This window comes from Cnephaeus nilssonii (assembly GCF_951640355.1).
Source record: "Cnephaeus nilssonii genome assembly, chromosome: 3".
NCBI classification, from domain to species: domain Eukaryota; kingdom Metazoa; phylum Chordata; class Mammalia; order Chiroptera; family Vespertilionidae; genus Cnephaeus; species Cnephaeus nilssonii.
The window spans coordinates 29750359-29770150 of NC_137074.1; the positions used below are offsets into that span (position 1 = coordinate 29750359).

The 19792-nt window shown below is 40.4% G+C and overlaps 1 protein-coding gene across 11 annotated transcripts in view; it reads right to left on the reverse strand.

Annotated features, from left to right (window-relative positions):
• Positions 1 to 19792, reverse strand: part of MECOM (MDS1 and EVI1 complex locus) — a 570108-nt gene that overhangs the window by 60856 nt on the left and 489460 nt on the right. For 7 of the 11 annotated variants that reach the window (XM_079766626.1, XM_079766620.1, XM_079766621.1 and 4 more), the window contains exon 3: positions 785 to 919. In XM_079766626.1, the coding sequence (XP_079622752.1) occupies positions 785 to 919 (135 nt within the window). Of the gene's footprint in view, positions 1 to 784; positions 920 to 2098; positions 2278 to 3340; positions 3821 to 3842; positions 4883 to 19792 lie in introns of those variants that run through there. The other 4 variants (XM_079766627.1, XM_079766628.1, XM_079766629.1 and 1 more) reach the window with 4 other exon arrangements.

Sequence of the window (19792 nt, forward strand, 5' to 3'; positions counted from 1 at the left end):
ATTAAATTCTAACTCAACGATGTTTATAAAACAAAAATTAACAGGCTGAACTTTTTGTTGTTTTAGGTACTGTCATACTCAGTTACAACATTCATAACCTAACTTTATAGAGTGCAAAATATGTTTCATGATATTTTCATGATCTTATTTCATAGTTATTATTATTAAAGTTAAGCTCATTGCATGGCCCTCCATAAAACAATTTCCAGCAGAGATATTTTTAAACTTTTCACATGTGCAAAAAAATAGTATTTTGGTTAATCTAAAAGTGCTTCTCACTTATAATTAGGCAAGTAAATATAAAATGCATAATCAGATAATTTCACATATAGAGCATACAGATAAATCTATCTACTATTTCTAATAAAATCTACATAATATTCCAAGTATATCACTTCCAATTTCTGCATAAATTCAGTGTTCTTGATTAGCTCAATACTTTCTATGAATGTCTCCCTGTTATGATGGCAAAGAATAAAAGGTAAAGAATAGCTAGCCACAATTAGTCCTCAGTTTTCAAATCATTCAATCCCACTCCGAAAACAAGAACATTTATGAAGTTTACTGATACAAAGTGAATGAACTACCCCAAAAAAAGTAGTAGTGAAAGAAAAGTCCTGAAAGTGACTTTATTCTGCATCTTACTTATATTTGTGCATTACCTTTCACCATATCAACAAACAGGCCACAAGGGTCTACTGCAGCTCACTGTTATTTTTATTCTTCAGGCTTCACTGATACTTTAGTGTTCTCAAAGAAAGACAAGAAAATCTTTACAACATACCTGGTCATTTATCTGGCATGCAACGAGGTTGTGCTGATCATAACAGCCAGCGAACCTGATGTACTTGAGCCAGCTTCCTACATCTGGTTCACTAGCATCTATGCAGAACTTCACATTGCAAAACTCGTCTAAGATCTAGAAGGAAGAAGATGAGAACAATCAATTTCTACATCAGTTCATTCATTAGAAGGGTTATCTGCTTGAAAACATTTTATTCAATATATATTCCTCTTTTGAATCTTTAAAAGAAAAAACTCAGCATTAATATAAATAAAGGAAGAATGTTATCTTAAAAGTGACAAAGTACTGTTTTTTAAAGGAGCAAAGCAATTGTGAATTATTACAAAAAAATTAATTGATTTTAAAGATGCCTGTTTCCTTGTTATGCATGAATGAGTGCTATTGACTTAATTTTACCCAATGTGATTTTTACAAAAAAATACTGAACAATGTATATTAATATAATATTTCTAAACTAAATAGTCAATATTTTAGGTTAAGATAGTGTTCCCATGTAAATGTATACTTTCACAGTTTTGCACTGTAAATTAATTCAATTTAAAAACTTTCATTTAAATATTACGTTCATTTTCAGTGTTCATTTCACTACCATGAAATCACACCCTGAGTTGAAGAAGATAATAAGATTTGTCTCCTAGATGCTTCTGACCCAACTAAAGAAAACCAAATGAAAGCAAATGATTGGCACACGTTCATGCAAAATGTGGCAACTTAATGTTTTAGTTAACACATGCCAATGCATATTTTGATTTTACATTTAGTAAGCAAAATAACAAAACTGGCTTGTGAACAAGTACAAAAAATAAGAATATTGTAGTAAATTGTCATCATTATATATGACTGCGTATTGTTGTTTTTCATGAGATTTTTACATTCAGCCTAACCTACATATTAATTACTTAAGACACCTATTAAACACACATTGAAATGGGAAATGTCCAATTTTAAGGTTTTTTGTACTTAAATGAAACAATTCTGATTCAGCAGCAGCAACAATGTTTTAAACATCAACAACATTAAAAGCTGCAGAGTTGTTGACCTGATGGTGAATAACTAGAAAGGCTGGTAATGCTAATGTCAATCAGTTAATGCAAACTTGAGGAAGTTTCCTATCAAAGACTAAACAATACAGGCTAGAACAAAAAAATTAATGCATTCAATAAGCCCCACAGAACTCTGCTGCGTCTATACCTACATAAAAGTTAAAACTAAACCCTTGGGTATACAGACGAAAAGCGATTTTGCATAGAATTCAGGTAATCACCCAGTTGCAGATTCAAGTCATTAACTCACCACAAACTTCAAGAAGAAGCCCAGTGCTCTGAGGGTTCTGGTCAAGAGGCACTGGGAATAAGCCTTTGGCCAGGAGGCAATTAAAGGGCAATAAGTAGTCCCACAATTTAAAAAAGAAAAATTAGAACAGAAGATAGGGATAATAATTGCTACACACACACACACACACACACACACACACACAAACACACACAAACACACTTCTTTTCCAAGGACACTTCTTCACACTAAAAACAACAAAAAATCTACATTAAATACACTCTCTAGTGAGGACAGATTTTTAACAATTTCTTATTATCACATTACAAACTTTAAGTTGTTTTTTTTTTCAACTCTCAATGCTGAGTAACTCAAATGGCAACTTGAGATGCCCCCTCCTCAGATGTCTAGAAGGACCCTAACTAACAATAGCAATCCACATTCTAAAATAGTAAAAAGTTGGGATTGTTTGTTTTGTTTGTTGGTTGGTTGGTTTGGTTTCTAGATCTTTTGTTGTTTGTTTTCTTGACTAGCAAAAAAAGAAAAAAAGGCAGCTCTACTGACACACTAGAGAAATATTTAATAAAGGAAATAGGGTGAAGTCAGTGAAATGCAACACCAGATCCATTTCATATTTGCAGAAAGACGTGGAAAACTTGTTAATTTCAAAGTCAAGAATCATCTATCCCCTTAGCTTTCGAGTATTCCCTTTTGCGGGGGCAGGGAGTTAAGGATTGCATATACTACACATAAAAATCCTAGGTGTAATTTTATTCCGTGCTAACATTATTGCCATTGCCACTGTCAACAGTGAAATTAATTTAAAAACAGGTTCATTTCCAAAGAATGTCTTTTCATATATATGTTACATGATTATTCAAATATTTCACCAACATATTAACTTTCTTACTCTCCATATTCTTGCCCCAGGACAAAAGCTTAACTTTCTCCAGAAACGTATCCCCCCCCACCCCCTGGGCGAATTATTTACTTTTGATTTGCTAACAGAGCTGCATTTGTCTCCCCCAATGTCTTCATCGTCTGGGACATCTCGAATAAAATAAAGTCACAGCACATCTCCCGTCATTTCATCTAACATACTCCTGTGTTTTTCAAAGCTTTCCAAGTTCCAGAGATAGCTTGAAGAAGAAGAAGAAGAAGAAGGAAAAAAAAAAAAAAGAATTCCCTTTAGGTGAACTTTAGAGAAAGGCCCTTTCAAAAAACCCCACAGCAAAAAGGGGAGGAAAAAAAAAAAAAACCCACAATCTAGCCAAAGGGTCCGAATGTGACTTTCTCGCGGAGCAGCACACGATGTTGGACAGCAAAGCTGTTACTTGGCAAGGTGGACCTCGACCGAAAGCCGCTCCAAAGTCGCGTGGCCGCTGCCAGGAATTCAGATTTTGGCAACCCCACCTTCTGCGTCCCAGATACCGACGGACAGACACCCGGAGGGAGGGGAAGCCGGAGAAGAGCGCGAGAAAAGGAGGCCGACGAGCCGGCAGCGAGACCCACCGAAGGCCGGGGCGACCCACCCTGGAGACGCGTCCAGACCGCAGGCAGGGCTCGCAGGAGGAACAAGGAAATCGCCGGCCCCGGCGCCGCAGATAAGCAGCGGGGCTCCCAGAGGCTGCGGGCGCGGAGGAAAAGGAGGCTGGGGGCGGGGGGCGCCCCGGAGAAGGGGTGCCAAGGCAGGAAACTGTCCGAAGTTACAAACTATGCACACCGCCAAGACTTTTTTTTTTTTTTTTTAAGTGAGTTCTCTTACCTTAAGGTTTCTGTGGCCTCAACTCGGCAAGACAAGGCAATCACAGAAGAGTGAAAACAAACAAAATCAAATCGTCAGCAGCCCCCAGCTTTCCCGCAGGACACTCCTTTCAAGCGATCCCGAGCCACATTTTCGAGAGGTTAAAAAAAAGAAGAGAAAAAAAAAAAAAGCCAAAAAAAAAAAAAAAAAGCCTCGCGTCTCGATTTCCGAATGGGTTTCTGATAACTTTGTCCGCCTCTAGGATCTGCTCTCGCCGGGGCCACGCGTTTCAGATTTATTGTCCGCCAACAGTGTGTTTTTAAAACCAGAAAAGCAGTCTCCTCTCGTCTGGGTGACCCGGGTTTGGGGTGTTTGGGCTCCCCCCCCCCCCCCTTTTCCTACAAGAGCTGAGAGCTATTCCTCCTGGTTCGCATCACCTCCCTCTTTTCTCACTTTCCCTTGCTCTTATCAGCCCGATGTGTAATGAAAGTTATCTGAAACCCACTAAAACTTCTTCCACTTCTCTCTCCCAGTTCCACAGGGGGGTGGGGGGGTGGGGGGGACAGGCAGGAGGAGGAGAGTTCGAAAAGGTGGGAGGCCTGGGGAGGCGAGGGGAGCTCGAGCCCCCCGCTCAGATCCTCCGCAGCGCCGTCCCAGGTCCTAGACCCTCACGGGATCGCCCCTTTCGCAACTCCAAGCTCAGCCGCCGCCGGGTTTCTGTTTCATGAACTGTCTCTTTAAAGAGAATCTGCTCGGCCATCCAGAAAGAACCCGGGGCGAGGGAGAAAGGGAGCTATCTCCCGCCGCCTAGAGTGATCGGAAGCCAGACGGGCTCCTCTTTCAGTAAATTTTTAAAGTGACAGCAGCCTCCTCTGGCGGGAGAGGTCACTAAAAGGTCGCCAAGACCTAAGTCCCATAGGGACAGACTGATTATGGATGCACCATCCCCTTTAAACATGTAGATTTCTCTGGGTAAACAACCAATGGGGAGACCTCGCCAGGCAGGATTTCTTTCCCCAGGGAAATATCCTCTGTTTCAGTGTCCCCAAAGCACAAGTGTAAGCGTGTGTGTGTGTGTGTGTGTGTGTGTGTGTGTGTGTGTGTGTGTTTTGGGGTGGGGGAGGGGGTGAAGTGCTTTGGGGGCGGGGGGGCGTGAGGGTGTGTGTACCCAGGATGGGGGTGGGGCGCTGGAAGGGCAAAGATGAGGTTTTTGGGTAAAGGGACCCTAGCTCAGGCTAAACATCCTTAGTTTAGAAATTCTCAGAAAACAGCAGCCTGAGAGTGAAAAGTTGACATGTACATTTCAATTTTCTAAACACCTTACGTTATTATTGAAATTCGTACCCATTTATTTCCTCCATTATTATAGTTAGGGCAGCAGAAGAGCAGGTTACTTTTTCAAATTATATTTTTTTTTAGAAGGGGGAATTTAAAAATCGGAAATATTATTTGCATATAATCTACCCAAATAACGTATTACAGCCTTAGAAAGACTGATGATTGTTTGGTGAGTTTTTCGCCATATTCTTTGGTGCACTAATTAAAACCCTATGAATGCCGAAAAATGAAATTAAGAAATTTGACAACTCATTATTTTTAAACTTTTAACATTATAAGTGCTGCCTTTGGTGATCAGTACTACACGGTGATTAATAACTTTCAAATATATACGGTCAATTTTTATCAACACATTTCAGAAAGGACATTGGAAGAAATAATATAGGGAATGTGTGGCAAAATAAAAGGGTCTATGGATTTATTTTAGCCAACCTCGGAAAATTTAGTAAAACCCGTCGGTTAAATGGAAATAACGCTTTTTTTTAATCACAAATCTCCATTCATAAAAACAAATGGACAAAATCCAACTTCTGGACTCAACAATGGAAAGTTCAGCAAAGTAAAGGAGTGGAGGGATGCTTTGCGGGGGCGGGGTGGAGGGAGAGGGGATGGAGAGAGCGCTTGCGTTAAACTTCATCTGCAAATGGGGACAGGTCCCCTTTTTGTTTTCTCCAAGTGCAAACAGACATGCAAATCTATCAGACCTATGATTTCTCCAAAATGATCATTTAAAAACAAAAATAGTAACAAAAGGGGGGGGGGAATGTGGGGAAGAGAAAATGACAAGAGGTGGTGACTAATTCGTTTCGGTGGCCTGTTATCTATGACATTGAACTGTTATTTCAGATAATGGCCATTGTTTGGGGGAAAATCGCACAGCAGTGGTAGGTGAGACAGGAAAAATCCTTTGTAAATAACCTAAAACCCGGCCAGATATTCCCATGGAGCTCGGCGCTTGAGAACCTTTAAGAGCCCCCGGTTTGCTGCCATTGGTTTCCTGCCCTTCCTCAACTTGCCCATTGTCAGAGCCTCCTTTGCTTTCTTTTTTTTTTTTTTTTTTCTTTTCTTTTCTTTTCTTTCTCTCTCTCTCTTTTTTTTTAATTTAGCCATAAATTGGACCGGCCCGAGCTATGAGCTGTTCTATTTTCTTCCTGTCAGGATGAGGGATTTGTTTTATGATGCATTGTGTATTAAATACAAGTAATCTGGGGAACCGATTGCCTCAGACAGTGCGGCCTGATCAGGGGGCCTGAGAGCTCAGCGCCCCAATCCTCCTTCCCAGCCCCGCGGCCCCCCGCCTCCTCGCCCTTCATACAGCCGCTCCGCAAAGGAGGAAACGTCGGTGGGCAAACCAAAGGTCGTGTGGAATCAGGGGCAGGTCCTGGCTAAATTGGGATTTCGTGGAAAGGGCCTTCGAGTATTTTTCCCCCTTATATTGGGTTCTGGTGGGGGAGGCGGGGCGACTTTGAAGGTCTGGGTACCTGCAGGTGCGGCGCGAGGCCGCTAGATGGTGTTGCGCCCCGAATTAAGGCGCGGCGCCCGCGGCTGCAGCCACCCAGGTGAACCCGCTGCCGCCCGCCGCCGGGCGCGGCTAGCCGGGCTTGGCCCTCGCCCGGCCCGCGATCCCGCGCCTTCCAAGCCGGGTGAAGTGCACCAGGCAGCCCAGACCCGCAGATACGGGCCTGAGCGAATATGAAATTCTCTTCCCCCCAACAGAGCCAAAAGATTTAACACTTCCTCTCTGAGATTTGGGGGCAAATTATCTTAGAGAGATGGGGTGAGGGAGGCGGATAGCCTCTCTCTCCATCTCTCTCTCTCTCTCTCTCTCTCTCTCCCTCCCCCCCCCCCCCAACCCAGCCCCTCTGCCCTTTGATCATATAATAGTAACTTAATGTAAAGGCAAAAATCAAGCCACCTTTTCTGGACGACACAACTTGAGGTTTACAAACAGGGCCCTGAGATCCCAAAGTGGCTGGATGGGCCTTATTTCTCAGGAACGGAGCCTCTTGCTATTGAAATACTTAACCCTTTCGGAGGAGACCCTGACCTACCTCGCAGATGGGAAGTTAAAACAGGAGAGGAGAAAGGGCTGGAGGAAAAGGCTTTTTTTGCAGGGGGCTTGTTTTTCTCCCTGGTGAACTGGCTTTCCATCAGGAGAGTTCTAAAACAATAAATACTAGGAGCCAAATACCACCACCAATACCCTTTATTCCTTGGGATTTCTGGTGAAATCTGTTTACAGTAGTTCCCAGTTACAAATTAATCGGCAAAAGCCGCTGTCTGCTCAGCAGTAATCAGTAACATGCGTGGTCTGCCGTTTTTAGCGCTGCCCTTGAAATGGGCTATTAAAAATAATGGTTTTACTATAATCTCAAACCAGCTTTAATTTGCAAACATGTATCAAGACAGATGATCTAAATATTAAGGGGATGGAATGGGAGAACATACTACAACAAATGTATAGCTTTGGGGAAGGCAGAAAAATAGAGCGATTCATCAGCAATGCTTAACAAGAGAATCATATTTTAAAAACATTTTTTTTTCCCAGAAGGAACGGTTGTTTTTTTTCGGCCCTGTTCTGTTAATTGTTTACCAGGAAAAGGGAATTGGAAAATATGAGGTCTGAGTGTGAGTTGATAGATTTTCTGGGAGCTGTAAAGATCCCCCTTTGGCTCACGGCAGGGCTGGGGTGGGAGAGGTTAATGTGTTTTCTTCCCGGTTTGAAAAGGGCATAAACCCTCCTCCGGCCCCTTCCTTCCTCCCCCATCTGGGTGAATTGCAGAATCTTTAAAAGGCTCAAAGATTTCCAATAAGGCCACTGGCTCTGCCTTCGTTGTGTAACTGTTTATTTAAAATCAGTCAATATATTAGTTAGAGCAGTAAGAAGTTAGTGCTCCAGTATTCAAGTGATTCCCACAAGACTGTAAGCTGATGCCTCTTTTAAGCCTTAAACTTCATGGTTGTCCCAGAAGTAAAAGTTCTGCTAATGGAGACCCTATGGGCATGGTACATTCCAGCACATCATTAAAGGAAAGAAAAGCAGTCCAGCCAAAGCCAGATGAAATGACTGCACTGTCCACTTTTAATAGGCTTCCTGTGGACAAACAGCCCTGTAACACTCTGCAGAGGACAATATTTAAAAACAAGACAACTTGCTGGCAGTTCTCAATACCATAAAGTTAATAAAGTATGTTCCCATTCACCCTGACATTATGTTTTTAGTTTATAGAGGAAAGCACTTTATAACCTCAGCCTAAGCAGAGTTCTCTTAATTCTGCAGCTTTGGGTTCCTTGAGGTGGCTACACATGCACTGAACTCCAAGCCTGACATTTTTGTTTTAACACTGTGTTGTTGTTTTTGTTTGTTTGTTTATTTGTGTGTGGGGTTTTATTTGTTTTCTTGTTTTTTTTGTGTGTGTGTTTTTAGCTTTTTGAGAACATACAAGTGCATTTTTACATTTCTCAAGTGCGGTTCTTTTTTATTCATGGAGATTCTGTTAAAGCCTATTTCGTACAGCTCATGTCAGGAAGCATGAAATAGTCTGAGAAAGTGACATTTGGCTGAACAATACCTGCTTGCTAATTAAATTAGCTTCATGTATAGATATTGATGTGTCTTTAAAAAGGAAATCAATGCTTCCTTTTCCACGTCAGAATCGGATTTTGTAAAATCTTACCTAATTTAAGATAAGAAAAAATTACAATTTTGTCTACAGGACTCAAAAAGATTCCTATATAAATATTGCTCCCAATACAGCTAACTCCAGTTTGTCTCTCTACTTTCTTTCCCTCCAATTCTTGACCACCTACAGTTACTTCTCCCAGGAATAAGCCTTATAATGAAACATAATGTTTAGGCAAGAGAAAGTAGGTCAGAAAGCCATGGCATCAAAGGTATTGTTTTGTTTCACTTTAATTTATATGTTTTAATCAGGGGAGTATTTCACAAGCTTGGCTCCCTGCACTTGAAGGTGAATTCTGTGATCCTGGATAGGTACACCCAGCAAAAATGGTCCAGCACAATAAGAGTTTACAGACAAAAATGGGACTCTATAGTCACCAATCTACACATCACCACTGTTCAGAAGAGATATGTCTGGTCTTTCTTGATGGATTCTGTCTTTCTTTTTTTTTTTTTAATGGGGGGGGGGGTGGAACTGTTTAAAAAAGAAAAGAGGAAATTAAAGGTAAAAAAAATGTAAATAAAAAATTTCCCTTGGTCTGGAAACTGGCCGACTGAAAGCATGTTAATCTCCACCTCCGTAATTTGGTCTCCAGGAGAAGACAGAAGCCCTGCTGCTGTGCCCTGCACTTCATAAATCACATCTTTATGTGGACAAGGTCAGGGCACCTAACAGCTCAGACATGGGCCTTTGCAGTGGCTCGAGGATTCAGGCATGTTTACTCTCCTGCTCGGCTCTCCGAGGAGTAGTCCAGCACGCTTCTAATTACTTTTGATTATTTTCATTTGCTGGGGTCAGTCTGGCTTGCCAGGACTGCTGGAGGGTTGATTTCCTACAAATCTCGATGTCTTTGTCGGACGGCACTGTGTGCGTTCAGAATTAGCACCCCGTTATTACAGCACGGGATCCCTCATAATAGATACTGTGATACAAACGTTTCCCCAGTGAATCATTACCCACTCCCCTTTTTATTAATTAACTACACAAGCATACTCACCTATCTGGTCTTTTTAAAAATGCAGATGGAGTTCTTAACAGTTGAGTCTTTTATAGTATATTTGGCCAGAATGAAAGCGAAAAAAATATTTTTTGCTTAGATTTTAAATATATTTAGTAATGACTAGCAGCTCTTTGGAAACTAAGATGAAATACTTTGCTGAGACAACAGCTCTAGTGAATAAATTATTATTCTCAAAGATTTATTTCCTAAACTCCAATTAAGGCTGCCATATTTAAAATTTTTTTTTGTTGGTCCATATTGATGTATTTCAGTTCTAAGCTATTACGCTGAGTGGTTATTTCATGGCTAAAGCATAACAACAAGAAATGTATACCAACCTTAAATGAGAACACTGTGATAAAAAACTATAATACAATATATTATAGTAAAACTTTGGTAGAAAAAATAAACAAAATGCCATTATTTTTATCTTCCTTATCCCCCCCAAAGTAGATGTTAAGAACTCTGATGTGTATGTATTAAAAGATATACTAAGGAAAAAAATGATGAGCGAATAAATATCCACAAAAACTGAGAAAAAGATATTCACAAAAAAACACAACCCATCACTCTGATTGTTTAGACAATAAGCATTTTTAGATCACTGAGCAAAAATTACTATTATTTTTTCATTTTGTAAAAGATAACGTGTATGGTGATTACTGTTAGTCTCGAAAAGCAAAATCTCTCTTTCTTCCTAACTTTAGTCAAAGAATTAAGGTACTAAATGCTTTTGGAATTAATCTCAACTATGTAAGGAATCCATTTTTTTATTGCTTACAAATTTTAATTTATTCAATCTTTCACAACAGCATTTAGCACATTTTGCAATAACCCTAGGGTTAACTTCTCCTCTTAGTGGGAATTTAGTCCCACTGTCTTGTGAAGAAAATTGGTTGGAAAACTTCCCTCTACTCCTGTCTCCACTCCTAGCTGTGTGCCTTTGGGTAAGTCACTTAACCTTTGGTTTGGTTTTCAAGAAAGTTTCACAATATCAGCCTAATAGGAGTGCTGGGAAAATAAATTGGGTACAATGAGTAGGAACTGCTCTGACTTCATGGGAACACGTCAAAATACTATACGTTTCACAGTATTTGTGTTTGTGTAATGAGTTAGAACAGACTTACATACACACACAAGAAGGAAGATAGTCTGGTCTATACTTTGGGGAATGGCAAAGTATATGTATTTTTCTATCCTCTTTCTTCCATTCCAATGCCAGTTGCCCTAATCCTTACCCTGACCTGTGGAAGAGAAGAATTTTAAGAAAAATGTTTTTTTTCTCTCAAGCTGTGCTCCCCCCGAAGATGTCCGTCTCTGTCTGGCTTGCAGCTGAGTTTGTTCTGTCCCACCCACTGTGTTTTCTGCCAGTCAGTAAGAGGGAGAGTTTGAGACAGAGGCAAAATGCCACTGAGATCCAAGAGCCCTCAAAACTGGGGTAAGAGGACACACACACACACACACACACACACACACACGCCCGGCGGGGAGCGGGAGAGAGAGACTAGTTTTAAGAAAATATTTGCTACCAAGACGAGGAAATTTATTCTCTACAATATTCTCTGGTGGACTTTAAGTGCTCAGAGCCTAACATAATGCCAGAAATATAGTAGGTATTGAGAATCCTGCATGGCACATAGCATATGATCAATAAAAAAGAGCTCTTATTATTATCAGTGTTACTATAATAATTATAATTACAGCCATTTTGTTCCTCAGCCTATAATTCATTTTGCCTCCATTATCTTGGACAAAATCTTATCTGCCCTTCACATCCCCTCTTCTGTGTGCCCACTGATTCCTACCAACCAGGTTTGACCTTTTCATACTTCCCCTCAAATCATCGGTGCTTCTTTCCTTCCTTATAGACCGTTCTGCTCAGCTCACAGCTGTTTGTGTAATGCTCTTGTCCTCCTTAACAGCCATTGTAAGATTCTTAAGGATGAAATCAAGTTTGATTCACACTGACACCTTCAGTAGCATCTTTTCATAATGGGCTAAATTGCCTTTGAACTTGCCTTGCAAGGGTGAATTAATTACGGTTAAGTGTATGGGGAATGGCTACATTTAATGCCCAAGGAAACTAGGCTATTTAACCCTGTTTCCCCTTGGGAGTCAACTGGTAATTCCCTTTTAGGGAATTTAGAGAGAGAAATTCATCACGGCTGCTTCCCAGGAGTAGTGGCACCTATTGCTCTCTCTCTCCCCACCCCTGATAATGTCTGTTTCTGTACCACCTATCTGCCCTTTACCTGGTGCCAATTCCGGACAACGTTTTGGACTCCTCCCTCTCCCTTATCCCCAGTAAATACTTATTGGCTTGGTCAACCTGTTTGTTTCTTTCTACAGGGCCATCACCTTCACTGGCGCCGGACTAACAGAGGCCCTTGTCATGGCAAGCCTGAATTTTGTGGAATCTTCCCACCAAAAATTAGTCTTCCTGAAATAAACAAAGTTATAACAATGTTTTGCTTTACCTAAAAACAAACAAGCCAAAAAGTACAAAACAAATAAAAAAAAAACCCATATTTATCTGCAAGAAAATAAAGCCCCTCGTCCAAAATGCAGTCTCCTCTATAATTTAACATCAGATTTATCTTTCCAGATTCATTTACTGATTCTTCCCTCCACACAGATATTGAGCTCTGGTTAACAACAGGGGATATAAGCAGAAGCTCATGACCCTTTACCGAGTTCATGCAGGCCCTTCCCTTTCCTTATCTCTGATACTCCCAGCATCCCTGTGATGGAACAATAGATCAGGCAGGTGAAGTAACAGTTCTATTTATCAGGCTGATACTCAGCCCTCCAGGCTCCCTTCTTTGAAATTCTTACAGGACACACTATTAAAATAATTCATGATGGTTAGGGTGATGTGGGATATCTCTGTTACCTGCCAATCTGTCTGTAAGTTTCTTGTCTGATGGCAAGAAACTCCCTTCACACCAGAGTTTTCTAATCAGTGAATTGTTACCAGGTATTCCCTGGAAACATGTTCTGTGCTCACTTGGAGCTGCGCAATGAACACAAATGTAGTAAATGCTCTAAGACTCTCAAAGTCTAAGAAGTCCTTTATTGGTGTGTTTAATGGGGCTTGGGGCACCAGGTAGGCAACCATGTCTGACAGTCCCTTTCCCCTTCTACTGGAACACCTAAGGGGAACAATTTTGGAAATAAAATTTCATATCACTTTGCATCTGTTTCAACGAAGCGTATAAGCATTCCCCTATATATTTTTCTATCAATGAACTGTTTCCAGCTCTTGATCAAAAATATTAACTACAAAAACAGTAATACATAAACAAGTAAAATCAAGCCTCAGCTTTTCATTCAACTCAAAAGCATTTGAGAGGTCTATCAAGCTCACAAAGTAGGTTATCGGTAAACCCCAGCCAGTCGATTCTTGGCCTGTGAAATGTTGTATTTGTACTTGAGTATATGGTATGAAAACCTTCCAAAGGAATGTGTACAATCTCATTTCAAAATCAACCAACTCCTTCCTACCCTCTTCCATTACAAGCCCTTCAAAAACATAATTTTACCATGGGCATATTTACAGGCAATGTTTTATATTATTCAGGCTTTTCTTAATAAGTTATGGCATTATCTAGATATGTATTTCCCCAGGAGAAAAAAAAAAGCAGCAAGTCAATCTCAGTCTAAAGATGCCTGAATTAAATGTTTAAGAATTTGCCTTTTCTCCAGTTTTGAGATTGGGTTCATGCGTTGTGCCTGCCGATGGCTGTTTAACCGCTAAACTAAGTGGACATGAAATCAGATGGCATACAAAATTACAGGAATTTGATCTGTAGATAAACCGCAGCCCTTGATGAACTAACATTGTTCCAGATGAATTAACTCATCATCCTGAGGAACAGAACATTTCACAGGAGCAACCACACAATCTTCCCTGTAAAGAGCACTAATGGCTGTGATTAATATGTGATCTATTGAAAGCGCTTGCTTCTAACTAAATTGGCATACACTAAATGCAGTGGGGAGCGGGAGGGAGGCAGTCTGGCCCCAGAATTATTGCTCCACTTCAAAGCTCTGACAGTGAGTGCTGGTCAATGCGTTAAGTTCTTATTAAAGATTTAGTAAAGCACTTATCTTTTCTCTATGTAATAATTTCATTTTATTATTTCAATGACCATAGGAAGATTCTTTAAAAACACAACTTCCAAAGTTTCCAAAATAAAAACAAATCTTCATGGCCATATTATTTTATATTGATCTAAGGCAGTGGTTCTCAACCTTTCTAATGCCGCGACCCTTTAATACAGTTCCTCATGTTGTGGTGACCCCCAACCATAAAATTATTTTCGTTGCTACTTCATAACTGTAATTTTGCTACTGTTAATGAATGTAATGTAATGTAATATAAATATCTGTATTTTCCGATGGTCTTAGGCTCTACAGCTGCGGTTCTCAACCTGGGGGTTACGACCCCCAGGTTGAGAACCGCTAGCAGGGTCGCCTAAGACCATTGGAAAACACATATATTTACATAATGATTCATTAACAGTAGCAAAATTACAGTTATGAAGTAGCAACAAAAATAATTTTATGGTTGGGGGTCACCACAACATGAGGAACTGTATTAAAGGGTTGCGGCATTAGAAAGGTTGAGAACCACTGATCTAAGGAGTTATGGCTTGCTATTGTTGCTTTATAATACTATGTATAGATTTCATTACTAAAATAATTATGATGAGGATAGGGTTTGTAGTCCCTGACTCCCAACTTGTGCTTATCTAGATTTTCCCAAGCCTGGAGAATCTATAGGTAGTTAGTTTCCATAGTAGATGAAACCTACAGTTGAGTTATTATCTTAAATACAGCTTTTCCTGCACACACACACAAAAATAAATTAAAATTAAAAAATGAAATCTCTGCAGAACCAGAAAAGTATGCTAGTCTTACAATCCATTTAAAGGGTGTCACATATTTTGATAAATATTAAATGGTAAAATGTCAAAATATTCCAATAGTAGTTAAAGCACCAATAAAATCCCAGTAGCATTGCAAAAACATGGACATTGATTTTAGCTGTGACTTTAAAAATATCTTTCTATAAATTTTGTTGAGTCAATTCTTCAACTTCAAATAAAATCCTAATATAGCCTGTCTATAAACTGCAGAATTAAGTACTGGTCAATTTCCAAGATGCAGATTCTGAAAGGTATTTGTGTTTTTGGTATGTAGTTCTTGGCTGGAAAACAAACTCAAGCTTGCAAATTCTTGCAGTGCCCTACAACTAGAAGGGCAAATGCCAGAAGGGACTTGAGTGGCAATACTTAGAGAGAAAATAAAAATATGCACCCTGATTCACCAGGTGATCTGGACTATCAGTTCCCTAATAAACCATGCAACCTAGTCGTGAGATGAAGAAAGTCAAAATGAAGACTGAAATGACATAGATTTTAAACTCATTCTTTTTTGTCTTTTTTACATTGTCTTTCATAATTTCATATTTCCTCTCCCCACTTCCACTCTTACTAGAGCTAGCAAAGTCCATACATTCTACAAAAATATGTATATTTCAATGAATCAAATCTAAATGATTCACTAAATAATTTAGAGAATCAACTTGTTTGTATTAATTTTGTGTGTTTTTGTTGTTGCTTCTGTAGAACTTACCATAATAAATGTTTATCATTCCCTGTACACATATCCATGGTAACCAATGCTGGAATATTTCAAGAAATCCATTAAAAGTCTTTGTAAAATATATTTTGCTAAATTATAATCTTGGGAAGCATATTGGAATTATGACATATGCATGTTCAAAAGGCTAATATGAAGAGAGAGAGAGAGAGAGAGAGAGAGAGAGAGAGAGAGAGAGAGAGAGGAGAGAGAGAGAGAGAGAGAGAGAGAGAGAGAGAGAGAGAGAGAGAGAGAGAAATTTGTTACCAAGAAAAAAGTATGAGATGGAGACATGAATCATCTGTTCACTCCACCGGAATCCATGTTCAAATGCCTTTGTATTATGAGTATGATATCTTGTGTTTAGTGTGAATCTTGGGTTTAGAGTGACTCTTGGGTTTAGAGATATGTATTTTTCACACCATGTTGCCCTGAATGCAGGTATTACCACTTTCTCTGATGTTCAACCAAAGCCAAAGTGATCCATTCCAACACTGAATGGCTTAAGGGTTGAACAAGACCATTTTTAATTATACTTTATTTTCAATTACTTGCTTACTGCAGAATCTAAACCCACAGTAAAATGTAAATTCACTGAATTCAGTTTAGGTTTTTTAAAAAAATATTTCATAGCAGTAAAAAGATAATAACCAACACAAATAAATTAATGAATCTTCTACCCACAGTATTTGTGGAAGGCAGATCAACATTGCTTTTCCAATGCTTCCCTGCCCCCAATAATTTTATTTAATGTGGTCCAGGTGATCCCAGTGACTCATGACTCACATGGCCCAGCTGTCAAATCACCCACACCTAGGATGTGGTGACAACAGTCTGTTTTCACAAACGACCTGCCTCTTAGAGCCTTTAGCAGGGATGGTGACAGGCCGAATGTGGTAACCTGCCATAATGAAGTAAGAAGATCTTCTTCCCAGGGCTCAGTAGACCACAGGTTTCCTCTAAAAAAAAAATGAAATTACTGTGCTCACGAGCAATCAGTCTCATCCCAGATTCCTGCTAACCCATAGCCCTCTGATGTTAGAGCCCTCAGCAAATGAAGTCTGCTTCTAGTTTTATGATATTGAGAGAGTTCCTTAAACTTTTTTTTTCATTAATGTACCAGAGGCCCAGTGCATGAAATTCGTGCATGGATATGGTCCCTAGGCCTGGCCGGCGATCAAAGCATGAGCGTCTGGCATGGAAGGGTAGGTCCCAGCTGACCTCTGGGCCCTGGGCAGCACCTGGGGCCGTGGGACCCCGTGTGGCCCCCTCCACCTGAGTCATGGTGCCCGAGTCCCCACGCAGAGATGTGGTGAGTGCTGCCAGACACTGTGGGCCAGGGCATGCTCTCTCCCAGCCGGCCTTGCAGACGGGCTCCTGTGTGAAGAGCCCAACCAGCTCCTGCGGTCCTGGTGGCTGCAGCCAGGCTCACCCGGAAGACGTCACATAGGTGCAGGGCGGGCTCCTCGCTGGTGCTCCCAGCACATGAGCCCTGGCATACTGGGGGAGGGTAGCAGGGGGAGTGAGAGCAAGCTCATTGGACACTCCGCATTCTCACAGCACCTCCATCCCCATCACCCCCACCCCCAGGTAGCCAACAAGAGGCCACAGTGCCTCGCTGACACCCACCATGTTCTGCGCCTCCCCCTGGTGGTCAGTGCACATCATAGTGAGCGATCGAACTTCTGTTCTCCCGGTTGAACTGGTGAGGGAACACTTTGCATATTAGCCTTATATATAGATAGATAGATTGAGGTGACATTTGTCAACATGATGCTTAAACTTCTTGAACCTCTCTTTCAGTATCTTTAAAGTGGTGATAATGGCACCTAGGTCATAGGAAGTTATTAGAATTTAACAATGAAGATAATGTATATAAAGCACTTGGTGCAATCCCTGGCACATAGTAGAGACTCACGAGGAAGAATCTTATAGTGATTAAAAGGACAGGCTCTGGAAAAACACAGCCTGGATCTAAATCACAGCTGAACTATGTGTTTGGTGAGAGAAATGTGTCAAGTTACTTAGCACCTCAGTTTCCTCCTCTGTAAATGAAGATAATGATAGTATCTCATAGGGCTATTGAGGGGATTAAATACAGTAATCTGTGCATAGCACTTAGCTCAATGCCTAGCATGTAATAGCACCTAATAAACATTAACTGTTATTAAATGGAGTTCTAACTCTATAAAGTAGTTGTTACCTTCTATATAAATGCCCTCTATGGTTGGTTGGTTGGTTTCCATAGACATCCTTATATCAGAAGAGCAACAAACACTTTTTTCTCCTAATGCATTTTCTGGTCATCAAGCAGCAGTTTGTTTCTGAGAAACAGAAACGGAAACCAGAGAAGAATAATCAAAATAAGTGATAGGAATGCAAATCCACTATGGCATCTGACAGCTGCCCTAGAAACCCCAACTATAGTGGGGAGAAATATTTTCTAAGAATGGAATTTTGGGGAGATAGGTAACACAAAGCACATGAAGAGAAATCTAAATCTTCATACTTCTATTGGGAGTAATAAGTTTAAAAAAAAAACTTAAGAAGAAATTAAGCTTGAAGTACATCTTAGTCAATATGTTAAGTATTCTAGTAAAAGATATAATTCTTCAAAATGTAGGATAAAAATGGAAGATAAAATATTCAAGGAGAAAGGAAGAAGACGCACAGAAGAAGACATTGGTGTGAGTCCATAGGACCTCAGTGGAGATTGTTCCATGTTGGGCGTGTACATCTGTTCTGTTGGCTGGGACCAGAAATGTGAGTGGCCAGCCACTGATCCTACAGCACCTGTCAAATCTCCAGATGACTGTTGCCACCATCCTAACTGCCACCTGATGAGAGCCTGGGTCAGGACCGCTCAGCTAGCTAAGTGGCTCCTAAATTCTTAAACCATAGAAATAGAGGACAATAAAAATGTTTATTTTTGTTTTTAGCCACTAAATATTGGGATAATTTGTTATGCAGCAATCGATACCCAATACACCAGCCAAAAGCACTTAGATGGATAGGGAGAATCCAGCCTCCTGACCTCCTCTGATTGTGGGAGAGTTCAGGCTCCCGAAGGAGTCTTCTGCCCCCACACCCTAACCCCTCTCCCTCACACCACCCCACTCCCAACCTGCTCAAACCCTGCTGTAGCTTAAAATGGGCGAGCGTTTTCACACTCTCATCTAACAATATTTGTCTCATTCTGCTCATGAACTCTTGTTCAATAGAGTCATTAAGGCATTCTAGGAGCCATAAAGTTGAGAAGCTTTAATGAATGAAACTTGATAAGGCCAAATTATGAGAAACTTTTCAAGCCTGTTGGAATTGGGGTGACTTTGGGTTGAACATAGAAAAAGGCAGTGATTACAAGTTTCAGAGTGGTGACATTATGACACCAATATTTCAGAAAGATTTGTATCTTGTTTTCGGAAGCATCACATAGTAGATCAGGAGTTCTGAGTTGGTTTTGTTATATGTATCAAATTAGGGTTAAGTTGTTTTCTGAATACAGACTAATTTTTGTTTTTGTTTATAAAATGGCTAAAATGTTGATCTTGGAACATGCAAGTGCCCTGCTAAACAGTTTACCAGGAGTTCCTCCACCTGCAGCCCAAATCTAGAAGAAAGGCAATTCAACTGTATTAGTGACAGATGCATCAACCGAAAATACTATCAGTAAACTGCTTCTCCCCCTCCCACCCTGCCATGGACTAGGACCTTGACCTTTGCCTGTGGTAGCAGGACCTCTACTGGGAGCTGCAGCCACTTCTAATAAAGTGACTTCTTGGCTCTCATTTCCACAAGCTCCCAGAGAGCTCGCCAGTTTGTCTCAGTACCAACCAAACTATATCAGGTGTAACAGACAGCATTGTAGGGATAATAACATATTATCCTTTTCAATGGGGCTTTCCTTTAAATTTGTTAATTAAGTTATTAACGATTAAAAAAAAACCATGAGAGGGGGTGACAAGTAATATTATCACCACAATAAAAAGGAAAAAGAGATGCAGACATTAGAGAACTTGCATAAAGTCTCAGTGCCAATGAGAGGTAGACCTGTAACCTGAAGGCAGAACTTCTGATCCTTAGCTAATGCTGTTCTACTGTGCCAGTGGTTCTCCATCCAGCTGGGCAAAGAGGGTAGATTGCTCTTTAGATGGTTGGTTGTTTTTTGTTTTTGTTTTTTGTTTTTTTTTTCGTTTTTTAAAAAATATATTTTATTGATTTTTTACAGAGAGGAAGAGAGAGGGAGGGATAGAGAGTTAGAAACATAGATGAGAGAGAAACATCGATCAGCTGACTCCTGCACA